This window comes from Loxodonta africana, chromosome 14, assembly GCF_030014295.1.
Source record: "Loxodonta africana isolate mLoxAfr1 chromosome 14, mLoxAfr1.hap2, whole genome shotgun sequence".
In the NCBI taxonomy this organism is placed as follows: Eukaryota; Metazoa; Chordata; class Mammalia; order Proboscidea; family Elephantidae; genus Loxodonta; species Loxodonta africana.
This window is the reverse complement of record NC_087355.1, coordinates 4,224,552-4,251,527: the sequence shown is the minus strand read 5'-3', so window position 1 is coordinate 4,251,527 and position 26,976 is coordinate 4,224,552. Positions and strand designations below refer to the sequence as shown.

Genomic DNA, 26,976 nt, shown 5'->3' with positions numbered 1-26,976 from the left:
AAATGCAGGCCTTATCAAGAGACTGTATCTTTGTATCTCTGGCATCTGGCACACAATGTGCTCAATAAATAACACGGAATGAAGGAATGAGTATGCACCACGGCTGCCTCAGGTATGGCCTTCCTAGACAGCCTCGTCACTGGCTCCCACCTCATCTGGTTTCACACAGACCCTCTGCATGCAGGGCCAGCATATGAATGGTAGGAAGAAACCTGAACATCCCGAGCAGTGACTGAGCTTCTTCTCATGGCACCGGGCCCTCCTCACTGGCTCACCACGCCCCTTCTACACTTGAAACTCATCTCCTCCTACACCGTCTTGTCCCTCATCCCCATCTCATCCCTCTGATCTGAAATGCCTTGGCTGGGTTCCACTCGTCCTTTAAGTCTCATCGCGAGCACAAACTCTACCAGAAAGCCTTCCCAACCTACCCAGACTGGGCAGACGCTCCTCCTCTGTGCCTCAAAGACCTTTCACTGTGTTTGGAAGACTGCTGTGTGATTAGGGTTGTATGCTTTTCTCAGGAATTTCTGAACTTGTGTTTAAGCTCTGTTTTCATTCATTTGAATCCCCAGAACACGGCACGGCATCCCGTACATAATCACTTACTAAAACTTGATGGAGGCATAAATGAATACGTAGCAGTAAATACCTAGGCACCTTTCAAGGCTGCCATCCTCCTTTCACCCTGGCCCCCCTCCCTGCCACGCGCTCGCTCACCTGAATTCCCTGTAGACATTATTAAAGGCGAGTGCGGCCCCCAGCCTCTTGGAAGCATTGGGGTGTAGTGCGAAGCTGTACAATCGCTTAAAAAGCGATTTGGTGTTTACTGGACTTTTTTCCTGCTGCTGTGGTGTTGTCTGCTTAATGGACCATTTTAGGAATTCTCGAACACAGCGACCACAAAAATCTCTTAAAGTACTGTCAACAGGATCCACAATTCCATCCTGAAAACAAAGAGGCCTTTATTATACTCATGTTTATAACCATAAAATGGTAGTTCAGTATACTTGGTTTGCCTCTGAGAATAAGTAGAGTGTGTTGTAAAAATTAATTTATAGTACTATTCAAGAAAAAATAAAAAAGGTAAAACCAATCTCACTAACTAGAATCTAGATTCTAGATAACAATTTTCACAAAATGAAAACACTTTCTTTTAAGCAAATTTGGAAGCTGAATAATTCATGAAAAAAAGAATAAATTCAGTCATAATCACAAAGCATCCTTTCCTTTCCCTGAAGAAACACAGTGGCTGTATCCTAAGAATTTCTGTTACTGTTGATTTTACCCCTTCACAATTTCCGAGACTTTCACTGAGGTTGAAGAGAACAAGACCTTCACAGGTTCCATGGAAACTATATGTTGCTGTGCAACCATAACTTTCTATACAGCAGCCCCATAAAGGCACAGTCTCTAAGTACCCGAAAAAAACAGCTATGGACATTTGAACAATGACCACATGGACAATTATTCTATTTAATGTCTCTGTTTCCCTCTATGTATTATCCCCTCTCAGATCTATCTAGGAAAAGGTTAACCTGAAAAAGGATCCTAAAGAATGAAGGGAGTTCTACCTAAATCCCCAGTTGTTTGCCAAATGCAAAATCCTTGAGAACAATGCCAGCTATAATTTAAGAAGGTAACAAACCATGGAAATGCAGAGAGGTAATACTGACTACTTCTCAGAACAGAAGTAAATATTACATGTGGTGACATTTGGGGATTAGCAGTAAACCCTACTAAGGAAACCCATGGACTCTCTCACGAGGAAGCGCTGTAATATCCCAAGGTCACATTTCATCCTTGGCCTTTTCTTTCCTCAACTCTCTCATTTTACTTTCTCCTCACCTTATCAGATTTCTTTCTGAAGCCCTTACTTAAACTATCTTCAAGGAACAAAGGGGAAAAGAAACAGCTAAGATAGAAAATTGAGAATAGAAACATTAGAATAAATCCATCTGAATGCAAATAAGCCACAAATTAAATTTAATTAAATGTACTTATTACAGGCAAGATTCACCAGTAGGCCCTGCAGGGGTGTAAACCACAGACATAATTATGTCACCATCCTAATAAGCAATATTCACTAGCCCTCACTGCTCCCAATATGGCGCACCCGCAAGGGTGGCTCTGAGAGTGGAAGGGAGTGCCACTGGTAGTTACGCCAGAGGATGGCGCTGTCTTGGGCAAGCTGGGATGTATGGTCACCCATAGGCCACGCTCCACCTTCTGCCCAGCCTCATCCCTCTCAATGTGCAAACACACCACACAATACATCTTTATTTCCTGTCCAGATGCCCTTGCCAAGTTCCATTCCCTCTGACTCATCTCAAACTCCACAGAAAGTGATATGCAGATTCAAAGTGGAATCAATTTTAAGAATATAGAAACTATCGGTCATTTATTTGGACAAACTCGCGATGTGTTTAATTGGTGCCTTTGACTCCAAAATCAATATGTGACAAAATACATCATAGGCTTAAATAGTAAAATAACATGGCATTTAAAGGAATCAAACGTAAAGTTACTTACAAAGGTTCAAAAAATTACAATGCACATCAAATGGCACTAGGTTTTAGCTGCCTTCAAGCTCGACACTGAGCCATGTGATCTTAGAGCACAGCAACAGGGCACAGCCCTCCCTCTACCCGTGAGTCAGAGCCAAATTCTAACGATTCTACCTCTGCTATCTTAGGACATTACTATGTAAAAGGTAAGCTTATGTTTCTAGGGCCCTTTAGTTGGTTGAGAATGAATGCAAGAAAAAAATATAAAAAGGGCATACTGTAACTCCAATAAAAATCAAAAACATTCTTTGTTATTCCTCTCACATTCAGAACACATGTGCAGGTGTGCGCGCGCACACGTACCTACACGCACATACACACATACACAAACACGTACACACGCACATGTGCACACACACATGCACACATCTACACGCATGCACGTACGCATGTACACACACGTACACACACATACACACACGCACACACACACATACAGACAAATGCACACATACACTCAGGCTTACTGCAGATTAAGTTTTTCAAATTTATAACCATCCTCCCAAAAAAAACAGAACAAAAAATGTAAACTATTATTTCCTTGCAAGTATTTAAAAGTATCAGTTAAGTAAATAAACATGGCATCTAATCCATTAAAATGACATTTCACCAGTTCCTTAAGACACAGGCAAAAAGAAGATATGACTTACTCAGATACTTTTTGGTATCCTGAACGGTAGCTTTTCTCAACAGGTCTAAACACAGACCAAACATAACTAGACAATGAGAACAGCAGGAAAAGAATCCACTATGACTTACCAATATAGTTTCTAGTAAAGCAACAGTATCCTGGCTTTCAAATTTCTTGTTGTTGGTGAACCAGTGGATTAGCTGCATAACTAACGGTTCATATAACTGCCTTGTCACCTGAAAAACACCACCATTAGATTAAAGTCTTCTTTGTGTCAAAGGAATTTTGCATTGGAAAGAGTTCCATTTAAATGGTATTTGCAATGGGACAAAATAAAGCTATACTACTACCATGGTTTTACCAGTCTCCTAGCTCAATTCCATGATGAAAATGAAAACGTTCTAATTATTCTTCTCTCCTTCCTAAGAGTCCAGCAAAGTAAAAACGTACATACTGAAACTCATTCTTCCTCTAATTAGGGGGGCACTTTAGGATAGAAACTGTCGGCTTTTAATACATATCTTTATTAATTTTATCCTGAACATGCACAGAGTGTTCTGGATCAGAGGCAGATTATCAATGATTCACTTAAAAAGCATATAATGGCAGCATAGTTCCCCACACGCTGCGATGACTAAACTTGAGCCAGGTCAATGCCCTCTGGCACAAACATCAACGCCTACATCACAGGCTGGGGACAGGGGCCATCGCTGTGCCCTGCTTCTCTACAGGAAGAAGGGAGCTGCCTCCCCAGCCCTCCCCAAAAGAAGGAGAAAAACCTTTATGGCTCGGAGGCTGGTTATCACTCCAACCTTCTGAAATGTAAATAAAACCTCTCCAGGGCCAGACAGCCCTGCGTTTCTCCTGATTTTATAATCCAGGTATGTCTGAGCTTCCTCCTCTGTTGGACATGCAAATACCCAAGGGGATAGCTCTCCAGTCTCCCTGGCAATTGGGGCTTAACTTGGGGAACCAGTCAAGTTGTCACGAGTATGCCATCTTAAGGAATAAGAGAAGTTTTATTATCTTTTTGGATCAGAGCAATTAACTAGACAAATGGCTATGGATCTAATCCTCAGGACATTATGAAGAATAAAATGCTTTCTGCAGCTAACAGAGGTTGGAGGTCTGAGTTCACCCAGAGGCACCTTGGAAGAAAGGTCTGGCAATCTACTTCCAAAACACCAGCCATTGAAAACCCTATGTAATGCGTGGCTAATTGCCTCCATGGACAACTGCCTCCCTTGCCATGACACCAGAAGAACTGGATGATGCTCAGCTACCACCACTGAACATTCTGATGAAATATTCCACAGCAGAATCCTGATCCAAAGGGGGAAAATGCAGAACAGAATTTCACATACTCATGGAATCCAGACTTTTTGGAGACATGGAGGCTGGATGAACCCCTGAAACTATTACCCTGAGATAATCTTTAAACCTTAAACCAAAAAAAATCTCCCGCAGATTTCTTAAAACCACACCATAGTTTAGCTTAACTACTATAGAATGTCTGTCTTGAGCATTGTGTCCTTTCAAGATCTATCCATATGGGATCAAACTGACAACAGCAACTCAAAACATCAGATAGAAAACTTATGGGACAGTGAGTTTATATTAATGGGGGAGGAACTACTCAGAAAAGGAGGGTGAGAATGTTTACACAACTTGAAGAATGCAATAAATGTCAATGAATTGCACATGTAGAAACTGCTGAGTTGGTGTATGTTCTGCTGTCTATACTCTCAACAACAACAAAAATAAATTATTTTTAAAAAAGAAAGGAAACTTTATGGAGCACAATTTTACTCTGACATACATGGGGTCACCATGAGTCAGAGTCAACTTCACAATTTTTTTTCTAGTTGGAAGTGAGGGCAGAGATTCTCCATTTGTATAGTGTACACATTTCTGTGTCTTAGGAAGCTAGAGCTTTTCACAGGAGCACTGAGAAATCCAAGGACGTTTTATTTCCAGGATATTGAGCTGAAGAATGAAGTACCTTCGTATTTTACATACATACATTGGTTACCACCACTTCAGAAACCATCTAAATCGGCACTCAGGCTAAGCAACACAGAGTCCGCTTGCACCTGGATACTATTTCAAAAAAGTGTCTTTCTAACCTTGGAAGAAACTTTTGGGATTAATCTCAATGAAAAAAGTCTTACATTTCAGTTTGGAAGTTTAACTTGGTTTTAAAGCATTACTTTTTTTTTTTTCCACAAGAATTATACTGTTTTATTCTTAGTGCATGAGTAATGTGTACGTATACATGTATACATAACCAAAAAGCAAACCCGCTGCCGTCGAGTTGATTCTGACACATAGCGACCCTACAGGGCCGAGTAGAACTGCCCTGTAGAGTTTCCGAGGAGCACCTGGGGGATTCGAGCTGCTGACCTTTTGGTTAGGAGACGTAGCACTTAACCGCTATGCCACCAGGGTTTCCATATGTATACATACACACACGCACATATATACACATATCTCTATGTATCTTGGAAACCCTGGTGGCGTAGTGGTTAAGTGCTGCGGCTGCTAACCAAAAGGTCGGCAGTTCGAATCCGCCAGGCGCTCCTCGGAAACTCTACAGGGCAGTTCTACCCTGTCCTGTAGGGTCGCTGTGAGTCGGAATTGACTCGACAGCAGTGGGTGTGTGTTTTTTATATATATCTTATAAAAAATATCCATCTACAATCCTACATCCCAAAGGTAACCATATATATTCTTTCAAAGTATTTTATTTACTACACATTTAAATGCATGTATACACTTAATGTGTATAAAAACAAGCATACATTTTTGTAACCACTTTTCCTCTTGATTGTGAATATTTTCCACATAAACACATAAGCTATATCAATATTTTTATTGCATGCTCAGTATCTCACATATGGATGCACCATAATCCAGTTACCCAAACCCTACTGTTTGAAAGAAATTCAGGCTGTTTCTAATTGATGATCATTATTTTTTTATAAGGGCTGCACAGCAAGCAGCCCCGAGCACACTCCTCTTAGCATGTCATTACTACTAAGCCTGAGGGGACAGGCATGTACATCCCTGGGCCTCTGACCTGCCTGTGGAGAGCACTGTCTATCCCACTCCCATCAGCCACGGCATCCTTGGGCCTCTGACCTGCCTGTGGAGAGCACTGTCTATCCCACTCCCATCAGCCACGGCATCCTTGGGCCTCTGACCTGCCTGTGGAGAGCACTGTCTATCCCACTCCCATCAGCCACGGCATCCTTGGGCCTCTGACCTGCCTGTGGAGAGCACTGTCTATCCCACTCCCATCAGCCACGGCATCCTTGGGCCTCTGACCTGCCTGTGGAGAGCACTGTCTATCCCACTCCCATCAGCCACGGCATCCTTGGGCCTCTGACCTGCCTGTGGAGAGCACTGTCTATCCCACTCCCATCAGCCACGGCATCCTTGGGCCTCTGACCTGCCTGTGGAGAGCACTGTCTATCCCACTCCCATCAGCCACGGCATCCTTGGGCCTCTGACCTGCCTGTGGAGAGCACTGTCTATCCCACTCCCATCAGCCACGGCATCCTTGGGCCTCTGACCTGCCTGTGGAGAGCACTGTCTATCCCCACTCCCATCAGCCATGGCGTGGAGGCCATGCCCACCGCCCTCAGCAACACCAGGCACTGTCAATCTCATAAATCTCTGACAATGGCTGCAGACATTATCATTTTAATTCTAATTTCCTTATTCATTAAAAAGGTTGAATATTTTAAAATATATTTCATTGGCCATTTTATATTTCTTTTTTATGAGCTGCCAATTCTTTTCCTTTATCCATTTGCCCTTTTTTTAATTTTTGGATTAGTATACTGTAAAAAAATTTTCTCACATCACGTATATGTTAAAAAAAGTTTTTTTTTTAATGTGACTGGGTAGTTTTAAACATTCATGAAGTCAAAACTATCAACAAATTAATGTTTTTCTTTTGTGCGCCTGTCTTCAGTGTCTTGCAGGAAAATCTCCTTTTCGTGCAAACTTTATGTGAAAACATGGAAGGACGCCTACGATGTAATAATAACAAAATCCATCAAAGGAGCAGAAATCACATATTTTACACAAAGGAAAATATATTTGAATGCTATGAACCTGCTTTAAGAAAGAAAAAATATATATCACATTTGTGAGTTTTCACAAAGATCTGGGAGTATATTCACCAAACTTTTTCCAAAGGATAAGTAAGGGTAGGAAAGAGGTGATGATGCAGAAGTTCAATTTTCATTGCTTTTTTTTTTTTTTAATTTTTATTGAGCTTCAAGTGAACGTTTACAAATCAAGTCAGTCTGTCACAAATAAATTTATATACACCTTACTCCATACTCCCACTTGCTCTCCCCCTAATGAGTCAGCCCTTCCAGTCTCTCCTTTCATGACAATTTTGCCAGCTTCCAACCCTCTCTACCCTCCCATCCTCCCTCCAGACAGGAGATGCCAACACAGTCTCAAGTGTCCACCTGATACAAGTAGCTCACTCTTCATCAGCATCTCTCTCCTACCCACTGTCCAGTCCCTTCCATGTCTGATGAGTTGTCTTCGGGAATGGTTCCTGTCCTGTGCCAACAGAAGGTTTGGGGACCATGACTGCCGGGATTCCTCTAGTCTCAGTCAGACCATTAAGTCTGGTCTTTTTATGAGAATTTGGGGTCTGCATTCCACTGATCTCCTGCTCCCTCAGGGGTTCTCTGTTGTGCTCCCTGTCAGGGCAGTCATCGGTTGTGGCCGGGCACCAACTAGTTCTTCTGGTCTCAGGATGATGTAAGTCTCTTGCATGTTTTTATATTAACTGGTGTGTTTACATTGAGAATATACAACTTACATCCCAATCCAAAGGTACACAAACTCAGACAGAGATAACAGATATGCTATACATTCTTACATAATCATTTGACATATTTATTAAACAAATGGCTATTCTAAATCCTTTTAATGCTCTTAGAATTAACTTTTCCCTATGTTAGTCAATTCACCTAACACCAGTTATGATTTAGTTGATACCAATTCATGGCAATCCCATAAGTGTCAGAATAGAACTGTACTCCATAGGGTTTTCAATGGCAGGTTTTTCAGAAGTAGATTGCCAGGCTTTTTTTCTGAGGTGCATCTGGCTGAACTCGAACCACCAATCTTTCAGTTAGCAGCTGAATGGGTTAACCACTTGTAACACCCAGGGACTTCAATTCACCTAATACCATGTATTAAATGAACCATCCATTTACCATTAACTTCCAATGGTCCCCTACCATCTCGATAATTTAAATATACACAGGGAGCTACATGCCAGCTAGTCCCTCCTACTGACCTATCTGTGCAGGAGCTCAGCCCTGTCACAATGACCGAGGCTTCTCGCTGACAGCTGTTCGGGCAAGTCCTCCTCCATTACTCTACTCTTGCAAAACGGTCCTTCAGATTAATCATATTTTACATTCAAACACTAAACTAATTCTGGGACTTTAACTGGAATTATGCCAGACTCATCAATTAATTTGGGGAGACTGACATCCCTTCAATATTGACTCCTCTAATTCAAGTACACTGCATATTCGCCTTCTAATTCAGGTACATAGCATATTCACCTTCTTTTACAGTCATAAAACATAGGTTTTCCTGGGACACTGAAGTTTATTCCTAGACATTTTATAATTTTTTTTATGTTACTGTGAATGAGATATTTGTAGATGTGCTTTTCAAGTGGTCAGTACTAATATATGAGAATGCTGGTGTTTTATTTCTATTTTGTAATTCATCAGGTTCCTCCCTTATTAATTCTTAGAGTTTATCAGTTGACACTCCTGGGCTTTCCAGATTAAAAGAAAAATCATATTTATAAATAATAATCTTTGTTTCTGTTTTATCTATCTATCTAACGTGTTCTTGAAGCCCTGATGGCATGGTGGTTCAGAGCTTGGCTGCTAACCAAAAGGTCAGCAGTTCGAATTCTACAGCCATTCCTTGGAAATCCTATGGGGCATTTCTACTCTGTCCTATAGGGTCACTATGAGTTGGAATCGACTTGACAGCAAAGGGTTTGGTTTTTACCGTGTTCTTATCTTACAGTATTGACTAGACTCTCCTGAAAAATAAATGGTGCTGGCTAACAAGTACTTCTGGTGGCCTTCCATGTGCTAAGCACCATGTTAAATGCTAGAGACAGCCCTCAGTACTTTTTTTAGAGACCTGCCCTCTGCCCAAGTGACTTCAACATGTAGCAAAGTCTGATAACTAAATTAGAACTTATTGTTCAAAGTTTTGCAAATGTTGCAACTTTCCAATCTTACTCACTTACCTGATCTACATCACAGGCCAGTTGGAGCAATACAGGGAACGTCCGCTTATAGAGCTGGTACATGGGTGGAGAGCCACTGTCACCTTCAGGTATCTGAGTGGCCTTTCCCAACATAAGCATAACCAAGCTATGTAAAAGTTCACAGGCAGCAATCTGGAAGAGGCCACAAGTTCAACACAGCCACGTGACTTAGCCCTTCGATAAGTTTAATAAGAAAAATTTTTTAAGTAGATAACTATCATGGAACTCAAATATAAATTAAATGAAAATAGCACTTCTTATATAAAATTAATACTTCTGTTCACTCTTATTTTTATCTAAGAGTTAAGAATTGATTTGAAAGCTTTGGATATTTGGAATAATATATATATTCATTAGAAATATGAAGCAACTTTGGAAATTTACAAATTAACATCAAAAACTGAGATTATCTTGTTTCTAACCTCTAAGGTTGAGGGGATAATTGAGTCACCTTTAAATGCCCTTTTCTATTACGAAGAGTTTTTGGCATATTAAGGTTTTATCTTACATCTATTATGATTATTTATGTTCCACTTTCATTTGTCAATGACATCTAATTCTGAAAGTGAATAAAGTAGTTTTCTAACTACTATGTTTCAGAAAATACAAAATTAATGATCTTGGAACAGCTAAAATAGATTATCCATCTCCTAACAAATATGTTTTACAAACGAATATGTTTTAAAAACAGTAGACCCAAAGTAGTGAGTGAAATAAAAAATAGAAAGTACTTTAGTCTGTCTGTCACTAGCTAACAAAGCTAATTCTGTGACCCGAGGCAAGAAGACATCCAGGTAAAGGACAGGCTTCATTTCTACAAACGGCATTGCAAAACTGAGCCTCTTCTCTCTGTCCCACGCTACACATCTCTTCATCACTTCATCTGAGGTTGCAGCTGCCAAAAAAAAAAGATTTAACAAGAGTATTTTTCCACTGAAATCCTTCTAAGATCAGTTGCTCTATATTTCATTGGTCAAATAAGAGTCTATGTAAGCGCTTTATTCATATTTCCTTTCTGCTTCACTTTTGCTTCAGATACGTAATAACATTCGAAATCACTAATATACCATTTCTGAGTTTAACTTAAAATAAAATTATTTTTAAGCAAGTCTAACAGTCTGGGATGTTTGATTTCCAATTTGCCACGTTTCACGCAAATAACATGCACCTGCTATGTTTGTTTGCCAACAGCGCCCATCCCCCTGAGAGGTATTTTCATAAGCATTGCTATGCCAATTTTTTACATGTTGCTGCAAAAAAAAAATTAGCATAGCACGCTAATAAAAATACATCACGAGGAGGGGGCGCAGTTGGCAAATAAACATAGAAGGCATGTGTTATTTGCATCAAAAATACAGTAATTGAGAGTTAATGTATTTTGTGGAAAAAACAATAAGCAAAATTTTATTAAAAACTTCTTCTTTAAAACATTTATTTTCCCCATATAGGCTCTAAGTTCCTAAATAAGCAAAAATCACTAGTATATTTAATATCAAATTTCAAAAGTAAAAATACAGATAAATATTTCCTAATCGAAAACATTAATTCCCATCAAAACAGTTTAAAGATATCCAAATAGTAAGAATATTAAGTTTTAAAATGTAGATTAACTTTCAACTTCCCTGACACAAGGTTTAAGATAGAAAAGAGTTCTGTTTCAAAATGAAAAACATGCTTAACAGAATCAAACCGGAACATTCTCTCTACTGATATACTAAATTATTCAGACTGTATGGGTGCAAAGTATTTTCATTAGACAAAATATTATTCTTTATAATCTTGTTTGAAAATATTTAATCATACATAGGAGTAAATATAGAATATACCAGAATCTGTATAAATATTAAAGTTCAAATTAAAGTACAAATATATCTATTGTTGTTGTTGTCTGTTGCTGTCAAGTCGACTTCTACTCACGGAGATCCCACGTGCTGCAGAGCAGAGCTGCTCCACTGGGTTTTCAAGGCTCTGACCTTTTGGAAGCAGATACGTCAGGCCTGTCTTTCAAGGTGCCGCTGGGTGGGTTTGAACTGCCAAACTTTTGGTCAGTAATTAAGCACTTAACTGTTTGCACCATCCAGTGGCTCCCCGAAAGACATTTAAAGGGGATGCTTTATTTTAAAGAAAGGTTTACCTGTCATAAGATTTCTGTTTATTTGTCCTCCTAGATGTCCAAGCATTTGTACGACTTTAATTCTTATTGCTTCTAAGGATAGTGCTTCATTCTATAAATGTGAACAAGTGCAGACATATAACTGGGTTAAAATTAACGAGAATTATGAGAGAGAAAAAAAAAGCCTACTTTGCCACCCATTCTCTTGTGAATGTCCCTGATGGTTAACTGTATCTTACCCAGTAGCACTGTTAATCTTACTGCAAATTCATGAAAAAAGTCATCCCCAACCTTGCAGTTGGATGCGCGTTTCCTAGGCCTGTAGTCTCCAAACTTTTTGGCAGGATTCCTTTACACTCTTAAAAATACTGAGGGCCCCCAAACAGCTTCTGTTTACCTAGGTTGTATTCATCAGTATTTATTATATAGAAAATAAAAATTTAGAAAAAATTAAAATAGTTATTATTTTATTTACAAATACTAAACCCACATGTTAACAAATGACATACTTTTAGAAAAAGTATCATCTTCCAAAACAAACAAAAACAAAAAACCTCAGAAGAGGAGCACTGTTCCAGAGCTGTGTAAACCCTCCCGTAGGCCAGCTCACTAGAAGACAGCTAGTCTATGTTGTGCAGGCCTCACACAGACGTGTGGAAAAGCGAGGGGTGTTTTAGTGGTTTTTCTAGATAACTGTAGTTATTTTTCTCCGATACTACAAATCAGTGGTAGTTTCTTAAAGGTAATTTACAGTATGGAATATGAACCCATGCCAACGAATTCTATACATCCTATTACATTAAAATACATTGGCCTGTCTTGCACTTTGAGTGGCTTTCTTACCGAGCATGATTTGGTAACCACATGTACTGGTCATTTGAAAATATTGGTTCACTGAGTTATGCAGATCATCTAAATGCTGACAAAGTTCATCACATATCTGCAATGGTTAAGGTTGTCTGTCAGCTTGGCTGGGCCATGATTCTCAGTGGTTTGGCAATTATCTAATGACGTAATTTAGCAGTTATGTAATAACATAATTTGGCTGCTATGAAATGATATAGTCATCCTCCATAATTTGATCTAATATAATCACCTAAATCAGTTGTAAGGGTAGTTTCCTTGGGGGTGTGGCCTGCATCCAATATAAATATGGTCATTCTGGCAAAGCTCTCTTGCTTGCTCTGGAGCCTACATCCAGCTCATCATCATCTGACCTCCGGTTCTTGGGACTTCAGCCACCTGCCTGCCATACTGCCTGCCAATCTTGGGATTCATCAGCCCCGCAGCCTGTAAGCCAGTGGCCTGCTGTCTCACCTGCCAATCTTAGGTTCCTCAGTCCCTGCAGCTACGTGAGTCAGGAGAAGCCTCCAGCCTAATACCTGGCCCACAAACTTGGGACTTGCCAGCATCTACAACCATGTGAACCATTTCCTGGAGATAAATCTCTCTCTCCCCCTCTCTCTCTATATATATATAAAGCCTTGTTACCGTCGAGTCGATTCTGACTCATAACGACCCTACAGGAGAGAGCAGAAGCGCACCACAGTTTCCAAGGAGTACCTGGGAGATTCAAACTGCTGACCTTTTGGTTAGCAGCTGTAGCTCTTAACCACTATGCCATCAGGGTTTCCTACATATACACATATACTTCACTGGTTTTGCTCTTCTAGGGAACTCAGCCTCAGACAATATCCAAAAATCAAATTTGCTAATATTACCACCAATCTCATCAGAAAAAAACTTTAAGAATAACAGGCTGCCACACTCATGGCGATGGCTACAAGTTTTCTAAAACTTATCATTTTCCCTTAAAATCTTGACTTTTTATCTTTAGTAACAAAAACTGCCAAAGGTTTTCCTTGAAGTGACAGGCTCACTCTTTGTTCATCTTAGAGAAAATGTCTGCCAAGTGCCCAAATCTGAATAACCAGAGCTTGTCTATCAGTTGTTCTTTCATAAAAAAAGTGGCTACTTCAGCTCACAACTCAAATCGTCACACAAGAGCTTTTCCTCAAGACATCTGCTGTTCTTCCGCATGCAGAACTGCTTTGTGCACACTACCTGTTCTATCACGCAGAATAGCAAAAAGACACGTATCAAAGAGTCAAAAAGAAATGAAATTCTAAGGAACCAACACTGCAACCCATCATTACACCACCAGTGCAAAGTCAACAGAGTAAAAATAATTTTGGTCATGCAGGCCAAGGGGTCCACATTTTGAGAACCACTGTCCCAGGAAATCGGGGTCATGGACATGTAAAGAAGCTTCATTTGCAAAACTAGAGACATGCTGAAATAATGTCCTGTTTTATATGAGATAAAATTAGTAAAAATTTTAGACAATTAATTCTAGTTGCATTCAAATCTCTCAAAAGCTGCCAAAAATAACAAGGTAGAAAGAATTTACCACGAGCTTTGCACAATCAGTTCTAGACATTACAAGTTTTTCAAATATTAATTTCTACTACATACCTAAAAGAGATATTTTCCCTATACTACTACAATTTTCTCATTTATACCATTTTTCCCCGTTAGCATCATATGGCATATTGTAAAAGAATTATCTCAAGAAATTATCACCAGACTAAGTCCATTCAATGAGGAAATAAGAGTATCTTCAATAAATGATGCTGGGAAAATTGGATTTTCACAAGCAGAAAAATGAAACCAGATCCATGTCTCACAACTCACACAAAAACAATTTAAAAATTGATTAAGGACCTAAATGTGAAAAACTAACACCATAAAATTCTTAGATCTATGTAGACCCTTACTTTTCAAAGATCTACATAACCTAGATATGTGTTGATCTTTACTCTTATGAATGAGATCAGAATTTCTTAATATAAATGTTATCTGTTAATTACCTACCTCTCAACTGTGAGGAAATAAAGTTAAATAAAGCATATCTCTTCCTAATGAGTTTAAAACCATAAAATTATTAGAAGAACATGTCAGGCCTAGCTTTTAACAACGGATTATCTAATATAACAAAGACACCAACAGCATAAAATAATACAGACCTCATAAAAATTAACTTTTGTTCACCAAAAGGCTTTACCAAAAAAGGGACAAGACAAGCTACCAACTGGAAGAACATCTTCAGAAACCATATACCTGATAAGAAGCTAATAATGAAACTATATATAAAACTTCAACAATTGAACAACAAAAAGACATACAGCTCAATCATAAAATGGGCAAAGGACTTGAATAAACATTTTACCAAAGAGGACATTCAAGTGGCCACCAAACACAAAAAGATGCTCATCATTAGCCATCAGAGAGATGCAAATCAAAACCACAATGAGATACCATTTCACTCCCACTAGGATGGCTCACATTAAAAAAACCGAAAATAACAAACGTTAGTGAGGATGTGGGGAAATTGGAACCCTTATTCACTGCTGGTGGGAAGGTACAATGGTACAGCCGTTGTGGAAAACAGTGTGGGTGGTTCCTCAAAAAACTAAACATAGAACTACCACATGACCCAGCAATTCCACTCTTAAGTATATACCCAAAAGACTTGAACGTAGAGACTCAAACAGAGTCTTGTACACCAATGTTCATTATAGCACAATTCACAATAGCCAAAGGGTGAAAACAACCTAAATGCCCATCAACACATGTATGGATAAATGAAATGTGGTACATACATACAATGGAATACTAATCAGCCAGTAAAAAAAACAAAGTCTTAATACATGCTACAATATGGAAGGAGTGTGAAGGCATTATGCCAAATGAAATATCAATCACAAAAGGACAAACATCTTCCTTGAGTATTATGCTGTCTATATGGGCTACCTATATGGGATCAAACTGACAACAGCAACTTCAAAGATTAGATAGGAAACTTAGGGGGCAATGAGTTTGTTAACGGGGAAGGAAAAATGAGGGTGAGAATGATTGCACAACTCAAAGCATACAGTCAATGTCACTAAACTGCACATACAGAAACTGTTGAATTGCTGTATGTTCTGCAATAACAAAAAATAAATTATTTAAAAGAAAGAAATTATCACCAAAAACACAAAAACAAAAAAGCTGGCAGGAGTTGAATGTGACAAACTGCTGTCCTTAAGATCAAATCAGTAAACTAATCTTTCTTTCATATCCATGGTAACTTTAGTACTTTTTATTATCCACTAAATAGCTGTAAATACATTTGGTGTATTGAAATCAAAGTCAATACTTAAATCAAGTCAATAAACCAGTTCCTACAGTTTATATCTTTATTGCTAACATTTGTATTAAAATTATTTCTAAAACACATTGTAATTTGTACACAAAAATAATGTTTTAAGTGGAGATTTTTAACTCTTCATCAGCACTAGAATCTGATCTCTGAATTATTTAAGGTAAAGAAAAATACAAGGGGTTTCTTACAGATGCCTCAGATGCCACGTTCTTTGTCCTCTTCAGATGCTTTAACACAACTTTATGAAACCCTTTCTGGGCAGCCCGAGAGAGTGCAGATACTTCCCAGTTATTCTTGGTCTCATCTAATTAACAGTAAACAGAAACCAATTTTAAATACCATTCATCCATTTATTTGATAAATGCAAGGCGAACACACTGTAGTGTCAAATAGAGACAATAAACTTAGCTTTAATGACAACGTAAACATTGTTTTCTAGAATAAAAATATTAATACTGGTTGTTGTGTTTTCATATACCGATGTCTACTAAAAGGAACATGGCTCCTTGGAGAAATGGCCACTTTTAGTGCCTGGGCAGACATGCGTTGACAAACAGATCCTGAACATAAAGGTGGCTCAAGAATAATGGGGCCTGCCAAGGGGCCACTAGCAGGGACCCTCATGCCTGTACACAAGCCAATCTAGGCCAATTTGAGCATCAAAATACATAATGATGGTAGAAGATCAGACACACAAAAAAATAAGAATCCACAAGTCCATGCTAATATAAATAAATAAGGAGGGATAAGGGAAAGCTTTTTCTTACAAGAGACTGCAAACACATAAACGTAACGACGGAGTTGGAAAATCACCATTTTGTAATAACTAGTTAAGGAAGAATCAGAAATGGAAGCTAAAATTATTACGATGAAAACTTGACAAGAAATAGAATAGTCTTAAAGCATCCCTCCCATAAATTACTTGTTTTCTTTTTAATTGTTTTTATTTTTGAAGTAATCATCAACTTACAGAAAATTTGGAAGTACAGTGCAAAATTTTTTTTCCTGAACCATTTGGAACAGGTTGCCAACTTGATGCTCCCTGCTCGAGAATACTTTAGAGTGCCTTTTCTTCAACAAGGATATTCTCCTGCATAACAACCATCAACCACCAAAATCAGGACACCGACAGCCATACTCGCCAAAAGTTAATTCTCAGACCTCATTCAGCTACTAATGTCTTTCACAGCTCAAGGGTCTAGTTCAGATTCACCTGCTGCATTCTGTTGTCAAGCGTCTTCTGTCTGTTTCAGACTGGAAGTAATGTTTAGTCTTTGCTTCACTTTCATGATTTTAAGTGTTTTAAAATTATACTCCAGTCATTGTGTGCTCCCATTTGGGACTGTCTTAAAGTTTTCTTGTAATTAGTTAGAGTTACGGGAACTAGTTATAATATCTTACTATTTCCCTTATTAATTATTGAGTTCAATAAGATCTCTGGCACATATTCATTTTACATCCACCACAGTCATGAAGTTATTCTTCAATAGTTTCTGAGATGCCCACTGGATCTGCTGCCAGATAGGTGAACCTGCTTGCTGGAGGACACCTCACAGGCAGTTTATGCCCAGATGTCTTTTCGTGGTCCCAGAGATGAATCCCAAATGGCAACAGAACTTTATCTTTCCGACTAATTCTGCTGTCTACAACTGTGTTTTCTGTTGTTGGCCTGCTTACGCAATAACCAATTCCCCCTATGTGGCAGCAATGACAAAGAATTTGGTTTTAATACACTCCTTGTGGATCTTCTGTGGGTCAGTGTGAGAGATCTACTCTCTGATGAATCAAAGATGAATAAAAAATTGGTGCATTCCTATTACACTGCCACTACAGTCAAAACTCAGCGGCACTGGGTTTTTTACTGGGTGCAGTCAGAACAGCCTGGTCCTGGTACCACAACAGACACAGGGACCAATGGAACAGAATTGAGAACCCAGGCAAAAATCCATCCACAAAGGAGCCGTTGATACTTGACAAAGGCCCCAAAACAGCTAAATGGGGAAAAGACAGTCTCTTTAACAAACGGGGCTGGCATAACTGGATATCCATCTGCAAAAAAATGAAACAATGCCCATACCTCACTCCATGCACAAAAACTAACTCAAAATGGATCAAAGACTTAAATATAATATCTAAAATGATAAAGATCATGGAAGAAAAAATAGGGACAACGTTAGGAGCCCTAATACATGGCATAACAGTATACAAAACATTATGAGAATATAGAAGAAAAACTAGATAACTGGGAGCTCCTAAAAATCAAACACCTATGCTTATCCAAAGACTTCACCAAAAGAGTAAAAAGACCACCTACAGATTGGGAAAAAATTTTCAGCTATGACATCTCTGACCAGAGCCTGATCTCTAAAATCTACATGATACTGCAAAAACTCAACTGCAAAAAGATAAACAACCCAATTAAAAAATGGACAAAAGATATGAATAGACACTTCGCTAAAGAAGACGTTCAGGTAGCTAATAGATATACGAGGAAATGTTCACAACCATTAGCCATTAGAGAAATGCAGATCAAAACTACAATGAGATTTCATCTCACCCCAACAAGGCTGGCATTAATCCGAAAACACAAAAGAATAAATGCTGGAGAGGCTGCAGAGAGACTGGAACTCTTATACACTGCTGGTGGGAATGTAAAATGGTACAACCACTTTAGAAATCGATTTGGTGCTTCCTTAAAAAGCTAGAAATAGAATTACCATACGATCCAGGGTGCTTCCTTAAAAAGCTAGAAATAGAACTACCATACGATCCAGCTATCCCACTCCTCGGAATATATCCTAGAGAAGTAAGAGCCTTTACACAAACAGATATATGCATACCCATGTTTACTGCAGCACTGTGTACAATAGCAAAAACATGGAAGTAACCAAGGCGCCCATCAATGGCTGAATGGATAAGTAAATTATGGTATATTCACACAATGGAATACTACACTTCGATAAACAGTAAGGAATCTGTGAAACATTTCATAACATGGATGAACCCGGAAGGCATTACGCTGGGTGAAATTAGTCAGTTGCAAAAGGACAAATATTGTATAAGACCACTATTATAAGAACTTGAGAAATGGTTTAAACTGAGAAGAAAACATTCTTTCGTGGTTAAGAGAGGGAGGAGCAAGGGTGGCTGGGAGAGGGGCATTCACTACTTAGACAGTAGATAAGAACTACTTTAGGTGAAGGGAAAGACAACACACAATACAGGGGAGGTCAGCACAATTGGACTAAACCAAAAGCCAAGAAGTTTCCTGAATAAACTGAATGCTTCGAAGGCCAGCGTAGCAGCGGCAGGGGTCTGGGGACCATGGTTTCAGGGGACATTTAAGTCAATTTGCATAATTAAATCTATTAACAAAACATTCTGCAACCCACTTTGAAGAGTGACGTCTGGGGTCTTAGACGCTAGCAAGTAGCCATCTAAGATGCATCAACTGGTCTCAATCCACCTGGATCAAAGGAGAATGATGAGCACCAAGGACACAAGGTAATTACGAGCCCAAGAGACAGAAAGGGCCACGTGAACCAGCTACTACATCATCCTGAGACCAGAAGAACTAGATGGTGCCTGGCTACAACCAATGACTGCCCTGACAGGGAACACAACAGAGAACCCCTGAGGGAGCAGGAAAGCAGTGGGATGCAGACCCCAAATTCTCATAAAAAGACCAGACTTGATGGTCTGACTGAGACTGGAAGGACCCCGGTGGTCATGGCCCCCAGACCTTCTGTTGGCCCAGGACAGGAACCGTTCCCAAAGCCAACTCTTCAGACATGGATTGGACTGGATAATGGGTTGGAGAGGGATGCTGGTGAGGAGTGAGCTTCTTGGATCAGGTGGACACTGGAGACTATGTTGGCATCTCCTGCCTGGAGGGGAGATGAGAGGGTGGAGGGGGTTAGAAGCTGGCGAGATGGACACAAAGGGAGAGGGTGGAGGGAGAGAGAGGGCTGTCTCATTAGGGGGAGAGTAATTGGGAGTGTGTAGCAAGGTGTATACGGGTTGTTGTGTGAGAGACTGACTTGATTTGTAAACTTTCACTTAAAGCACAGTAAAAATTATTTTAAAAAATTGCATGACTGAGGCTATATACTGTCTATATGTGTCTATAATTGACAAAGGCTTTTACCTCTTAACGTTCCCCTCTATTTGGAGGGCATTAACAACTGAGATTATAGTCTCTAAAAGGAGTCTGCTTTGATTGGCTTCAACAAGTAAGCTTATGTAAACTGAATGTACCTAAAATTCTCTGAAACTAAGGATATTAAACTTGTAATGCTTCAAATGTGCTAGATGTGAACAAATCTTACAGAAGGTAACTGAGACAAATTTCAGGAATCCATATTCACACACTAAGGCACCTTTGGTAAATAAGATGAATTTAATAATTTTTGTTTAAATAAAAGCCTTTTGAATTTGGCAAAGTTGCAGGGTATAAGGTCAACAAACAAAAATCAGTTGGGTTTCTACACACAGCAACGAGAAAGGGAAACTAAGGAAAAATTCCATCTAAAATACCATCTAAAAGTATAAAATATCTAGGAATAAATTTAACCAGGGACATGAAGGACTCAAACAATGAAAATTATAAAACACTGCTAAAAGAGACTAAAGAAGGCTAAATAAATGGAAAGATGTTCCACGTTCATGGATTAGAAGACTTAATATTGTTAAGATGTCAATAATACCCAATACGATCTACAGATTCAACACAATTCTGATCAAAATTTCAATAGCCTTCTTTACAAAAATAGATAAACCAATCCTCAACTTTACATGGAACGGCAAGAGGGCCCGAATAGCTAAAGCAATGTTAAAAGAGAAGAATAAAGTAGGAGGACTAATACTTCCTGATTTTAAAACATATTATAAAGCTACAGAAATTAAAACAGGCTGGTACTAGTATAACAATAAACACATAAGCCAGTGGAACAGAATTAAAAGTCAACAAATAAACCCATATATCTATGGCCGACTGACCTTTAACAAAGGTCCTAAGTCCATTCGATGGGGAAAGAAGAGTCTCTCCAATAAATGGTGCTGGGAAGATTGGATTTCCACATGCAGAAAAGTGAAACAGAAGCCACGCCTCACAAAAGCATACACAAAAACAAATTCAAAATATATTAAGGACCTAAATGTGGAAACTAAAAGCATAAAAGTCTCAGAAGAAAAAGTAGGAATAACACTGTCAAGATTCATCTAAATTAAAAACCTTTGTTCACCGAAAGACTTTATCAAAAAATTAAAAAGACAAGCTACCTACTGGGAGAGTATCTTCAAAAACCATATATCCAATAAGATTCTAATAACCGAACAACGAAAGACAACTTAACAACAAAAAGACAACCAAATCATTACATGACCAAAGGATCTGAATAGACATTTCACCAAAGAGGACATTCAAATGGCCACCAAACACATTAAAAGATGCTCAACGCCACTAGCCATCAGAGATGCAAATCAAAACCACAAGCTCAGAGACTAGTACACAAACGCTTTGCAACACTATTCACAACAGCCAAAAGGTGAAAACGACCTAAATGCCCATCAACAAATGACTGGATAAACAAAATGTGGTACATACATACAATGGAATACTACTCAGTCAGTAGGAGAAATGAAGTCTTGAGACATGCTACAACGTGGATGGAGCTTGAAGGCATTATGTTGAGTGAAATAAGTCAATCACAAAAGCGTAAGTATGTATGAACTCACTTATATAAAAAGGTAAGAAAAGGCAAACGTATAAAGACCAAAGTATATTAGTGGTTCCTAGGGGTGGGAGAGAGGAGGAAAGGGGTTTTAATGCTATGGATAGAGCTGCACAGCAGTATTCTAAGTGCTGTTAATAAGCTATACACCTACAAAAAGTTGAATTGACAAAAGTTGTGTGAGAGAGATATTTACAACAATGACAACAAAAAAAAGTAGCTGCTGAGGCTGCTCGTGTACAACCAAATACCTCATGGGATTTGGTTCCTTGGTTTGGAGATTTAGGGTCATAGTTTCAGGAGACACTCCAGTTAATTGGTGTAAAAACATGTTTAGTGCTTGTCTTAGTCATCCAGTGCTGTTATAACATAAATACCACAAGCGGATGCCTTTAGCAAAGAGAAGTTTATTCTCTCACAGTCTAGGAGGGTAGAAGTCTGAATTCAGGCTGCTAGCTCCTGGGGAAGGCTTTCTCTCTCTGTCAGCTCTGGGGGGAAGGTCCTTGTCATCAATCTTCCCCCATAGAGGAGCTTCTCAGAGCAGGGACCCCGGGTCCAAAGGACACACTATCCTCCTGGCTCTTGTTTCGTGGTGTTATGAGGTAACCCCGTCTCTCTGCTCACTTCTCTCTTTTATACCTCAAAAGAGATTGATTTTAGACACAACCTAATCTTGCAGACTGAGTCCTGCCTTATTAACGTAACTGCCTCTAATACTGTCTCATTAACATCATAGGAAAATCACATCAGATGACAAAATGGTGAACAATCACACAATACTGGGAATCATGGCCTAGCCAAGTTGACACTCATTTTGGGGGGACACAATTCAATCCACAACAGTGCTTCTGTTGTACTTCTAGTTTGTTGTGTGGTACATGGGGTCTTAAAAGCTTGAAGCCATCCAACACACAATGATTGGTCTCTATTAACCTAAACCAACAGAGGAAGAAGCAGTTTCCGGAATAGAAGGAGAAAATGGAATGGGAGGCTAACTGCCTCCATGAACAACTGTCTCTTTTGCCTTGAGACCAAAAGAACTGGATGGTGCCAAGCTACCATTACTGAATATTTTAATCAAAGATTCCACAGAAGAATCCTGATCAGAAGGGGGAAAATGCAGAATTTCACATTCTCATAGACTCCAGACTTTCTGGAGCCATGGGGGCGGGATGAAGCCTTGAAACTACTCCCCTGAGATAATCTTTAAACATTAAACTAAAAATATCCCCTGATGTATTAAAACTAAACACTAGTTTAGCTGAACTAGGAAGAATGTCTGCCTTGAATATTATGCTCTTTCAAGAGCTATCTGTGTAGGATGAAACTGACAACAGCAACTCGAAAGATTACATGGGAACCACCCCTGTGTGTGGGTGCCCTGATCCTGCTCTAGCCCCTTACCCTCCTCTGAAACACCTCAGCCCCCCTTTTCCCTCCCCTATTTTTCTCCTCCCACCCCTGTTCTCCCTCTGCACCACCTAAAAGCTGAGGACCAAACTCTTGAGGGAGGGAAGAAGGGCCACAAATTACTGCTTCATGCAAAGGAAAAATGGTAACTTCACAATTACAAAAACACTTGCCAACACCACGTTAACCACAGTAATGGCACCAACCACCACTGTGGTGCCCCAAAGAGGATACAGCATCAGTTCTGGGTATCTCTGTCAAAAATGCACAAATCAACTCTAATCATGAGGAAACATCATATAAACCCACTGGAGGCCATTCTACAGAATAACTACCCTGTAATTTTCAAACAGGCCAAGGTCATGAGAACTGAGAAAGGCTGAAGAACTATCCCAGACTAAAGGAAGTTAAAAAGTTACGACAACCAACTACAGAAGAAATTAACGGGACCACCGAAAAATGTGCATATGACTGTAGGTTGAAAAAACACCACTGGCATCGAATCAGTTCCAGTGACCCTACAGGACACAGCAGAACTACTCCCTATGGATTCCAAGGCTGTAATCTTTACAGAAGCAGACTGCTACATCTTTCTACTGTGCAGCAGCTGGCAGGTTCATACCGCTGACCTTTCAGTTAACAGCCGAGCACTTAATGACTGAGTCACCAAGGCTCCTTGGACTGTATGTTAGAGAAAAAGAATGCATCAGTGTTACTTTTCCTGATTTTGATGATACTGTGTTTATGTAAAAAAAAGTCTTCACTCTTAAGAAATACACACTGCAGTATTCAGGCATGAAGATCTCACATGTGGTTCAGAAAAAATTTATATGTAATATACACTCATGAGTACAATCACACACACAGAGGGAGACGGCACATGCAACAGTAAAGAGCATGGAACAGAACCTTAACAACTAGCGAACCAGGAAATCATATACAGGTCTTTTTATTATTAATGTAGCTGCTCTGGAAGTTTGATGTCATATCAATATTAAAAGCTATTAAAACGAATGGTTATCTTTAAATGATAAGATCATGGATTTTCTGTTATTATTTCATTTTGCTTACTCTGCTTTTCTCTATTGTCTAATTATTTACAGTGAGTACACCATCATTTATCAGTTACTGATTTGATTAGGTTCTAAAGGCCAGGCTGTTATGCAAAAATTGGCATTAAGCAAAAATGGAGGATGATCACATTAGATCACAAAATGGAGGAAGACTATATCATTACATAACTGCCAAATTACATCATTACATAACTACCAAACCACTGAGAATCATGGCCCAGCCAAGATGACACATAACCTTAACCGTTACAGCCAGTATTATTCTCGCCTTCCACTTTGGCGTTCATTACTGACAGACGTACATCATTAACGTGCAAAATAGTTGGACAGTAGATTTTTTACTATTGTTGTAAATGCAAAATGTCAAGTAAGAGGCAGTCAGTAAGTGAGGGGAAGGTGTACACATATTTATCAACACACAAATCTTTAGTTTAAAAGAATCACAGTAATTTCCCTTATTACCTTAAAACAAATATGAATCTCTTCAATGAGATAATTAACAGAACTAAATTCAAGAAAACAAGTGAAAGTACCACAAAGAAAGATATTCGTTACTAGAGACACTCATTTTTTTAGTAAGTGCATGTGTTTTTGGTGAGCTACTCAAATAGCAACCATCCTTATGTAAAGTGAATTTTAAAAGCCTAACTAAGCTATGAACATTAACTAGTTTGTATATTTTTTCTCTAAAATATACTAGTTATTGCCATCATTTGCATTAAAATCTTCCAAAATTTTGAACCTTTCTTCACGAACTCTGTATATGTATTGAGAGCGTGACAAAAACCAAACACAGCAAATGAATATACAGTCATGATTTATGCAGGTGAAATTTCATAAATTAAAACTAGATTTCTTACTTTAATGACAAAAAAAACTCAAACCCATTTGCTGTGGAGTCAATTCCAACACATAGCAACTCTACAGGACAGAGTAGAACTGCCCCATAGAGTTTCCAAGAAGCACTGGGTGGATTCGAACTGCTGACCTTTTGGTTAGCAGCCATAGCTCTTAACCACTGCGCCACCAGGGTTCCCAACTTTAATGACAGTAAAGTTTAAATTCTTACAAAAACTTCAGTGTCTTTCCCCTAGTTGAATCTTTCATCTCTTCCATCAGAAAAGAACGTCTCTTTTCACTTTGATTTCAGTAAATCTTCCCTCCCCACTCTAATGCTGCGTTTCTTAACTGGTAATACTTTTGCCAGGCCAGATTTATTTCTTTGAATTTTTTCCCAAACCTATTTCTTCTATGACAATTTTTTTTTAATTGTTCTTAAGTGGCTAGCATTAGTGCTTCACCAGTGATATTTTAAAGAAACAAAAAAGACCAAATTATAACATTATTATTAAATTTTCTCACTGTACAAATTTTTTGCAAGGGAGTGTATTAGAAGCTATATGAGGTTCAATGATATTTAAGAAAAGAGTGCCATCCTCGCAGATTTTATAAATCTTAGTAGAATAAAGTGAACAAAATAAAAAATAGTTTGCCCTGGAGGATGAATTAAACCCCTTAAACCACTGTCCTGAGAAAATCTTTAAACCTAAAATCAAATATATCCCCTGAAGACTTCTTAAAAGCAAACAGTAGCTTCCTTTTTTTAAAGGTCTTCCTTGAGCATTGTGTTCTTGTAAGATCTACCTATACGGGATCAAACTGACAACAGCAACTTGAAAGACGAGACAGAAAACCCAGGGGGGCAGTGAGTTTATGTTAACTGAAGAAGAACAACTCAGAAAAGGAGAGTGAGAAGCTTGCACAACTCGAAGAGTGTAATCAATGTCACTGAATTGTACATGCAGAAACCACTGAATTGGTTTGTGTTCTGTTGTGTACATCTTAACAACAAAAATAAAATAGATGATCAAAAAAAGAAAAATAATTTTAATGCCTCAATTAGACCTCCTATTTTGCCAAAGATACTGAAATGAAATGAGGAAAATACAAAAATAGTAGTCAAACATATTTTGAATATGTTGAGTTCAAATTCCTTAAGCTGCAAAAACACAAATAGTCCTGGTATAGTTATCACATTGCCATTTTAATTAAGATCCGCACATCACAATTCTTCCAAGCCTTACCTGATAGGGCTGAAGTTTTCAGGTAACCGTCAAGGCAGGGTAGAATATCTTTGTAATATGGCTGAATTACGTATTTGTGGATATTAACTGACCATTCTTCTAGGGCATTCAGGCCTACTTCCGCCAGTGGGGTATAGCTCAAGCCCAGTTTGAAAGCCATCTATCCGTTAACACAAACAAAGTAAAACGAAACTCAGGAACTTAAGATTTAAAGAAAAAAACAACTAATTGTGGCTTCTAATTATCATCCTCCTGCTACGGGGCACAGACACCACTGGAGGTAATTACTAGGGTACCAACACCACCTGTCCACATGGCTGGGGCTGCACTGCATACTTTCAAAGCATGGAAAGTTTAAACCTCCTATCAACCCATACGGGAAGCTCCGAGAGACAGAGCCAAGTGTCTCAAACCCCAAAGCTAACAAACTGCAGAAGCAGAACCTGACCCAGGTGTGCCTGATGGCAAAGCACCTGAAGAACTATAGTATTTCAGTGTTCCCAAGGAAATGTCGCGTTGCATAAAGAAACGCATCTGCTCGAGACCACACACCTACCTGCAATGCAGGAACATAGGCTCTCATGTCAAGCTCGATGATGTTGTATGGCAGGGACAGGACGAATGCCAAGCAGGAGGCCAGAAGTTCATCCTTGTATTGCTTCATTTTAACTGACACCTACCAAGAAATGAGAAAAAGACAATGTGCCTGCCTGAAGAGTGCATACAATTTAAAAATCAATTTGGAAATATTTACCCTATTCTCAAATAGGAAAAACAAGCATGTAGCTTTTATGTGACATGGTCAGTCACCCACAAAACAAA

General features: G+C 39.0%; 1 protein-coding gene across 6 annotated transcripts in view; it reads right to left on the bottom strand.

Annotated features, from left to right (window-relative positions):
- Window positions 1-26,976, bottom strand: part of PRKDC (protein kinase, DNA-activated, catalytic subunit) — a 322,104-nt gene that overhangs the window by 241,864 nt on the left and 53,264 nt on the right. For all 6 annotated transcript variants that reach the window (XM_064267698.1, XM_064267697.1, XM_003408313.4 and 3 more), the window contains 8 exons: window positions 26,711-26,830; window positions 26,155-26,314; window positions 16,044-16,159; window positions 11,670-11,760; window positions 10,267-10,430; window positions 9,515-9,667; window positions 3,327-3,434; window positions 721-947 (listed from right to left, as the gene is read on the bottom strand). In XM_064267698.1, the coding sequence (XP_064123768.1) occupies window positions 721-947; window positions 3,327-3,434; window positions 9,515-9,667; window positions 10,267-10,430; window positions 11,670-11,760; window positions 16,044-16,159; window positions 26,155-26,314; window positions 26,711-26,830 (1,139 nt within the window). The remainder of the gene's footprint in view (window positions 1-720; window positions 948-3,326; window positions 3,435-9,514; window positions 9,668-10,266; window positions 10,431-11,669; window positions 11,761-16,043; window positions 16,160-26,154; window positions 26,315-26,710; window positions 26,831-26,976) is intronic.